Below are 8,639 nucleotides of genomic sequence, written 5' to 3'. Positions count from 1 at the left end.
TGCTGCCAGGCCTTATCCAAATGGGCATTCTGTTCACTCTTGTGTCTTAGCATCAGCATATTAATCAGACACCATAGGTCTTTGGTTGCTGCATCAAATTGGTAAAACACTAATTGAATTAAAATCTTACTTAGAGGCTTCGGGCTTCTCTTCCTCCCAGCCAGAGGAGAGCCTGATTAGCTCAAAGGGCCAGCCAGACCCAAGCAGGAGGCATTTGGAAATGCACAGAACTTTGTTTCCCTTCATGGCAAAGTATTTCCTCTCACCTTGAAATAAATATTTTGGCCGGGCGTGGTGGCTCATGCCTGTAATCCTAGCACTCTGGGAGGCCAAGGTGGGTGGATCTTTTGAGGTCAGGAGTTCGAGACCAGCCTGAGCAAGACCGAGACCTCGTCTCTACTAAAAATGGAAAGAAATGATTTGGACAGCTAAAAAATATATATAGAAAAAAAAAATTAGCCGGGCATGGTGGCACATGCTTGTAGTCCCAGCTACTCGGGAGGCTAAGGCAGAAGGATTGCTCAAGCCCAGGAGTTTGAGGTTACTGTGAGCTAGGCTGATGCCACGGCACTCTAGCCTGGGCAACAGAGCGAGACTCTGTCTCAAAAAAAAAAAAAAAAGAAAGAAAGAAAGAAATATTTTGATGTCTGATATTTTTTTCTCTCTCCTTGAAAATTTCTCTACTTCCCTGGCCTTTCTAATCACTAGGCATTGCTGCATTTTCTCTGTAAGATGAAATGAGTGAGTTAATATTTTCAAGGTGAAGGGAAGAAGCTTTTCCCATGCATGTAGTTGGTGAAGTCTGGGAAGGAACTTGGGTTGAAGGTCCTAATTGAATTGTGATAAGGATTAGGTAGCACGGTGCTTATGAAGATTGCCTTGCAATCTGTAAAGTGTTGTGCAAATACAAGAGTTTATTATATTAAGAGTCTTTGAAAGTGCCTGAAAAGTGAAGAGGAAGGAGAAAAGAAAGAGAAGGAACTGAGGAACAATCAGTCTGCAATTCATTCTTTAGATCCTAAAGACTGTGGATAATTGTTTCCACTTCACATATAGAATCAAAATCTTCATTTCTCTTGGTAGCTTTACGATTTAATGTGACACCTTTTAAAATTATTATTATACCTGACCCTTAAATACACCATGCATATTTATACTGATGTATTTTTGCATTCACTATTCCTTTGGTCATTCTGTTCTTTATTACTTGCCCAACTCCTGGTCATTTTTCAACATTCAGAATGAACAAGTCCCTTCTATAAAGGCTCTTACAACCCCAAGAACAGAGTTAATAAGGTCTTTAGGACTCTACTCTGCGTCCCTGACTGCATGATAACATTCATCATGGTATACTGTAATTATTGTTTTTTAATTGGCTTATATGTCTGCCTTTTGCATTAGTTTGTGATTGGCACAAAAGCATAAACCATTTCCTTACAAATCTTTGTATTTCTGACATGCCCCATTCATCTACTAGGTATTTAAGAAATGCCTGATTTACTGACCTTCTGAAAAATCCTGTGCTTGATGGATAAGCTGTGCTGTAACCTCTGGCATGAAGGATTTCCAACCTAAACGAACACTGAAGCCTTCCAAAATCTGAGCTCTAAAAACTTATGTTAGTGTAAAGCACATATAAAGTTGGTATAGAATATATGCTAATTCATAATAAAAACTGAAATATTAATAGTGGAACTTATCATTTTGGAAAAAGAATCCTCCCCTCACACACTTAAACGAATTAGATAATGCTTTACCTCTTATGCATTGAAGTCCTCGCCTTCTTTCACCTCAAAATAAACTACATTAGAGATAGTGTTCACTTTGTGTTCCATTGTCCCAGACTCCAGTGACCTCTGAGATAGGTCTTTGTGTTTTATCTAGGATAGCACTACCTTGAGAGAGAAATGCACATTCCAGAGGTGGAGCTAGTGGGTGAAAGTATGCAAAGCTGGTCAAGGTACAAAACGATATTCTAATCATTAGATTTGTTTTATAATACAAGCTGGAATGGGAGCTATTACTCCACCTCTCTGAAAGAATTCAAGAAAAGTGGAAGATGAAGTTAATTAGCTTCATATCACTGCTATGGTCCAGCCAGTCACTGAATAGTGGTGATTTTCCAATGATGATGAAGAGATTTGCACTGGGCAGAAGTTTAGACCACAATAGGTCTATTTTCTCTTTCAAGCCTACAATTTTGTGGTTCTGTTTTTCTCTGCCAATTCAGAAATGAAGATCCAGATGCTCAGGAAACATCTTTTGCAGGTACCACCTTAGCAAAAAGATAAACTCAGAGTTCCTGGAGACTAAAAAGTGATGTCTGTCCAAATCCTCTATAGAACTGTTTTCAAATGAGCTCTCTTTCTTGAGTCTGTCATTCCAATTTAACCCCCACGTCCCTCACAAGGCTTCTCACCTTCCACAGGTGCCAAGAAAGTGGCAGTGTTTATATTACTGTGAGGGGGCGTGTGGGAGCGATAGGTGTGTGCATGTGCACATGCATTATGAGTTAATCAAAGGAGATATGTATGTGCATATTTTAGATACTTCCTTGGAAAAGTCTGCCTGGTAGACCAATGAATACAATACCAAAACGTACCCTATTTGGCTTTACTTTGGCCATTGGTTTTATTCAAACTAAACTTTATCTTTAATATGAAAAAAATTTATGAGAAATCTGAAACTATTTTTTTTGGAGGGAGGAGGAAGTAGGTGGGAGGAATTTCTTCACACCCATGCACATACACGCACACACACACACACACACACACACACAATCTATCCAAACAACCTCAGATTGGAAAATACTTTATCTCTTGGCAGCTTTGTTGTTAGAGAAAATACAAAAGTGGACATTCATGATTTGGAAAAAGGTATATTGCCAAGGGAGTCAGAATGTGGGGTTTGAGGCCTTATTCAGTCAGTAATTCTGGGTGTAAAAATGGGCATGTCATTCTTCTCTGAATCTATTTCCCAAACTAAGGGGTTGACTAGCTGATATTCAAGATTACTTATTGTCCTATGATTATGTGAATGTATTTCCTTCCAATCCCACCTGTTGGGCAGCTTCTGTGAGTGTTAGTGTATTCAGGATGAAAGAAGCCATATGGGTAAAATAGCAGTGTCATCGTATCCCCTCCCCTGTGTGAGAATGCGTCAAAAGAACCACAAGGAATTAAGCATAAAGAGTGAAGAAATCTTAACCGAAGAAATATCTTCTTTATCTATGTCCATTTCCTCCCACAAGGAAAAATGGCAGTGTCAGTTGTACATTACATATATCTCTCTCTCATTTTAGTGTTTAATCTTAGCACCTGCACAGCAGAGATCTCTACAATTCATTGCATATGCTTTCTCCCTTCTCCCCCCTCAATACAGCACCTGAGGCCTAAGAAGCAACTCCCTCAAAGCTCCACAAAAGGCTGAGACCCTTCTTCATGACAGAGTATAGAAATAACAAACATGCCCAACGGTTTTATACAGTTGCTAGAACGTTTTAGTTTCCAACAAATGAAGATTTTTCTCCTTTTCTTTGAATATTAATTACATTTTACAAATTTTTCGGGGTTTTTGTTTTGTTTTGTTTTGTTCTGTTGTGTTTGTACAACAAAAGGGAAAGCCCACGGCAAGGAGTCCCAGGTTAGCAGAGTTTGGCTGTCATCTGGTCCGACTGTTTGAGGATCTCCGTGTTGTAGAGGTCCAAGGCGTGGTTCACTCTGATGATCTCGCTGTTGGTCAGTTTCAGGCGGTGTTTCAGCATACAGGAGAACAAGTCCAGCTGGGGTTTCCCCGGGGCCACAGGAGGGGCCAGGCGGTTAATTCGGTCCCGAATATCCAACAAGAGGAGCATCACGGACGAGGAAGAATAGAACTGGCCGCCCTGTGTGTAGGACTGGTTGACCTGCTGCACCGCGCTGCGAAGGAGGTCGGCGTTGAACCTCAAGCTGTACCCGAACACCTGCACATCCGAGATCTTGATGTAGAACTGCCTCTTGGAGGGATCGGACAGGTCCACGGGGCCCTGGCCAGTCTCGTTACGCAGCAGAGTAGGTAGCCGAGTCCGACTACGCAGGTAGATGTGGACCGTCTCGAAAAACGTTTTCCACCGATTGCCCAGCAAGAGAGTCCAGTTGTAGCACTGGCTGTTTTGGAGACGGATCTTCTCCCAGCGTGGGTAGCCAAATTCCCCGAAGGGCATGTTCCAGCCCTCCGAATGGCTCCCGCTGAAGGGGTTGACATAGACAAAGAACATGGGGTCCAGGCTGCTGTTGCGCATCTGGCAGATGCGCATGGACATGCCGATCACCATGTGTATGAAGTCCATGCGGTTCTTGTTGCTCTTGAGAGTGAGGGACATGCGCTTGCGCCACCGCGGGTCGAAGAAGGTGTCGAGGCGGATCTCATTGCTGATGAAGGTGGTGTGCACATATAGGCGCGAGTCCATCTTCTGCAACAGGTACTTCAGCTCCAGGTCCTGGAAGTCCAGGTCGGTCTCAAAGCTGATGAACTGCTCGCTCCGCTCCGAGTCCACGTTCTGGGGTTCGCAGCGGCCTCGGTACAGCTTGTAGCCCTTGTTGCAGGAGCCGCAGAGTGAGATGTTGGCCAGGCTGCACATGGCACAGCTGTTGTTCCCGCCGATGATACAGGGTATGGGGCGCTGGCACAGCGTGGTGCTCCCGTGGCACACGCAGCTCCTCTGGCTCTCCAGGAAGGTTCCCCAGAACCCATTCTCATTGCAGTAGAGAAGCGACTGGACCCTTGCAAGCCACTGCTGAATTGTCCTGGGGGACAGAGGGAAAATGGAGAGCGTTACCACCAGGGGTGGGGCTGTGAGTTGTGGTTATCCAACTGATGATGCAAATTGGAGGGCCCAACGAGTGAAAGGACTGGGCAGGGCGGTTAGGATAGGAAGGCACTGAATACAAACTGTAAGAACTACATCGTAGTTCCTCCTAATGCCACCAACCAGCTGAATGACATTGTACTTTGCCCTTCAAGCCTACAATGTCCTCATCTGCAAAGTGAAGGGGTTGGAGTGAATGTTCTTTGGGGGTCCTTCCTGCTGTGTGATTCCATTACACGACAGTCCCAAAGAAGAAGTTTGATTCAGGAAATTAAAGTGTCTAAATTCAAATACCCCTTCCAGATGACAACATTGTAAAAAATCAGCAACAGAAAAATCCTTAGGGGTTATTTCTTTTAACTCACATCAGATGTTTCCACCCCCTTCACAGATTTCTCCCATGAGGTTATATGATATCTAACAACTTCAATGAAAACAAATTATATCTTATAATACTATAGAAATCAGGTAGTGCTTCCATAGTGAGGATCTTACATGATCTTCACAGTGGTTTTTCAAAACATGTAAGAATGGAGTTATTTCCCCCATTTTTCCAGAGCTCCAGACTCTCAATTCAGTGGCATATTCATTGCAACTTGTATCTCCAGGGTCTCTACCCATAGCCCCTGAACACTATAAATTATACCAAAGTCTACACCCAGATTTTAGCCACTGAAACATTCCAATGAAGACAGATACTCCATCAGATAAGAAGCAACAGAAGAATAGGTAAAAATATGTAAGGCAGTCAGCTTAGAGGCCTCTCATCTTTCCTCATTTCTGCACAAGTCATCTCTTGGCTGTCTTCCATGCTACCAATAATCCTTTACATGTGTCTAGCACGTTTTACCCTGCACAGGATATATTCCCTCCCATTTTCTCACTGGAGCCTCACAATAACACCCTGAAAATAGCTTGGGACTTGAGGTCAGTCAGAGAGAGCCTAAAATCCTGGCTTCTCCACATGCAAGCCGAGGCAATGCTGGGCAGTTTCCTTCACCTTCCTAATCATCCCTACCACACAGAGCTGTTGTGAGGATTACATGAATTTTTATGTGAAGGCTTAGCCCCAGACTTGGTAGTTAACCAGAGCTTTATAAAAGTTAGGTCTTGTTATTCCTGCAAAGGGATTGTCAGCTCTATTTTATAAACATGGCAATGGAAGTCCAGAGGTGAAATGACGGGCTTGACGTCATACAACCGGTGAGTAGAGAAGTCTCCTGGCTCATAGATATGGCCTTTTGCATTATCTATCAAGCGAGAGTCAAGAGAGCCTTTCTTAAGGCTGCAATGTGTGATGGTGATGTTGATGGTTACTGGTGTGGATGGCTCTGATCCCCATTTTATGAAGCTGGACACGGCAGCCGATTTGCACTGGACTCCCTCTGGTAGGGAGGGTTAGAATCCATCGAGTCTCTCTTACACTAATGAGCCACAATCACCAAACCACAAACACCAAGAGCCTAATTGAGCAATAGAGCCAAATGTTGAAAAGCATGGGTGCTGGCCCAAGCACAGCTGAGTTCAAAGCTCTGTTTTGTAACCAGGAACAAATCACTTTGTCTCTTTAAGCCTCGGTATCCATATCTAAAATGAGGATAATACAACCCATCTTAGGGAGCCGGTGAGAGGATTCAGTGAGATAATACATTGAAAGTGCTTAGAAGAGTCTGGCAGAGAGCAATTATGAAAAAGGTAATAATAAAAAAGTACTCTTATCCCAGAGAATAAGCTCTTCCTTTGAAGGTATTGAGACACTTTCAGGGATTTCGCTATCTCGCTGGAGTTTGAGGAAAACCATTTTGTCATATCCATTTGAAAATGGATACTGTTGAAATGGCTTCCCAGCATGCCTTGCCCTAAAAGAGTTGCTTATCAGCTGAGAGAAAATGGCGGAATAATTAGTGCCTCCTTGAAACCCTGTGTCTTTTAAATCCACAGAACCATCCACACCCCTGGGAATAAGGCCTCCCTCACAACGTAGGAAACGTTGCATTGAAACCCCTTGCTTTCTTGTCAGTTTCCCCTCCAGGCTCTTCAGTTTGAGAGGAGAGGTCCCTCTTTCCCAAACTAGCCCAGATCCTGCCTCTATAAATGTCTGCTGAATGAACAAACAAAGAATATTAATATTTTCCTTTGTAGTTTTCATTAACATTAACAAAAAGAAAAACAAACGCCTCCCTCTCCCCTCGTGACCACAGTATTAGTTTTCCATACCATCCACCCACACAGCTCCAAGCCTCCCCGGTTTCTGCTCCTGAGACCAATCCTATTACAGCCTGGAGAACAGCAGCAGGCCCAGCCTTCGGGACACGGGGCTGGAATAATAATGAGCTGCGTGGCTCCCACCTCCCAAACCAGAACATTGACTGGATATTGGGGATGAGTCATCTGATATTTTTGTGAGCTGCAGGGGCCCTCCACGCGGCTCTGATTGCGTGGTTCTATCTGACGAGAGCGTCATTTCAAAAATGCCTCTTTCAAATGGCCCACACTTGCCCCTGTCACTCCCTCTCCAAGTGACAGGACAGTACCCCATTTAGAGCTCCTCTGTCCCCATCTGCAAGGCATTCTATAACCCCGCAGAGCGCCCCCTTTCTCGTGTCTTATCATTGGGACCCTTTGTCGGGACCACAGCCCCCACTCCTTGAATCAATGCTTCATTGTGGCTGAACTCTCAGAATCCTCGGTGGGGGAAATAAAAGGATGAAAGTTCCTGGTGATGCTGCCATAAGCAACGGGGCTCGTGGCAAATTAGGATTCCGGCCCTGTCGAGCAGGAGGGATTGGGGACAGAGGCCCTCTGAGCCGCATTCGCGAGCTGCATGGCACCTGCATCTCCTGACCTCAGAATAATCACGAGGTTGTGGGCTGTATCAAAGAAGGCATTAATGATATAGCGAGAGGACTTAGAAAGAAGGTGGTGTTCGGGGGGTGCAGGGAATGCGAGGCCGGGGGAAAGGGTGGAAGACGGGGATGGGTGACGGGAGAGGAGAAAAGGATTTGGTGTTGGAGATGGTGGAGAAAAAGCTAGAGCAGATGAGCAGGGAGGGGCTATGGAGGAGATACTGGACAGGGAGAATGTGAGAGAATGAAATCAGAGTGGGTAGGATAGAAACGGAGAAATTCAGCCAAGCCGTCATGTCATAACTCTCAGATTCAGGAAATACGGACATTGAATGCACCATTTGAGGGCAGGCTCGTCATCCGTCCCCCTGCTTTTCTGCAGAGGCCAGTGGCGGTGGGGAGAGTTGGACAGGCGGAGCAATGTTACCAGTGAATCCTCATCCCAAAGGCCAGTGAACTGTCCTTTAAATTTCAATGTTTCATTTTGAGGTGAAGAATAGAATCCAAAAGTCAAGCTCATTCCATTTCATGTGTGTTTTTAACACAAATTCCAATAATGAGGAAGCAGCCTCAATCAGGTCAATCTCCTATACCTTCTCCATCTCCAGCATGTGCTCTGAGTAGTAAACCCTGCACTGATAGTCATAAACCCCACAAGACTGAATTACAGGCAGCACCCTACACCAGCTGAGAGGCATCTGTGGCTTACAACAATCGAGTACTCACTGTATATCAGGCGTGGTGCTGAAGGCTCTTCATACTGTTTCCCTGAGCAGCACGTAAAACCATCTCAGGGTTACAGATGAAGATAAATGAGTCCTTGAGAAGTGAGGCAGCTTGTCTGAGATCACAAAGGCACTCCACACTCAAATACCAGCCTTTCTGCCTCTGGCCTTGGTACACTTTCTTCTATGTATCATAATGTGAAATTACAACGGTAAGGCTAG

The 8,639-nt window shown here is 44.5% G+C and overlaps 1 protein-coding gene across 1 annotated transcript in view; it reads right to left on the bottom strand.

The window, feature by feature from the left end:
* Positions 1–3,197: 3,197 nt before the first annotated feature.
* The window catches only part of BRINP1 (BMP/retinoic acid inducible neural specific 1), a 127,371-nt gene continuing 121,929 nt past the window's right edge, over positions 3,198–8,639 (bottom strand). The window contains exon 7 of the mRNA XM_045562090.1: positions 3,198–4,784. Coding sequence (XP_045418046.1) covers positions 3,644–4,784 — 1,141 coding nt within the window. The 3' untranslated portion in view covers positions 3,198–3,643. The remainder of the gene's footprint in view (positions 4,785–8,639) is intronic.

Source organism: Lemur catta, chromosome 10, assembly GCF_020740605.2.
Source record: "Lemur catta isolate mLemCat1 chromosome 10, mLemCat1.pri, whole genome shotgun sequence".
In the NCBI taxonomy this organism is placed as follows: domain Eukaryota; kingdom Metazoa; phylum Chordata; class Mammalia; order Primates; family Lemuridae; genus Lemur; species Lemur catta.
Note: the sequence above shows the minus strand (reverse complement) of the source record. Positions and strands in the feature narration are given on the sequence as shown.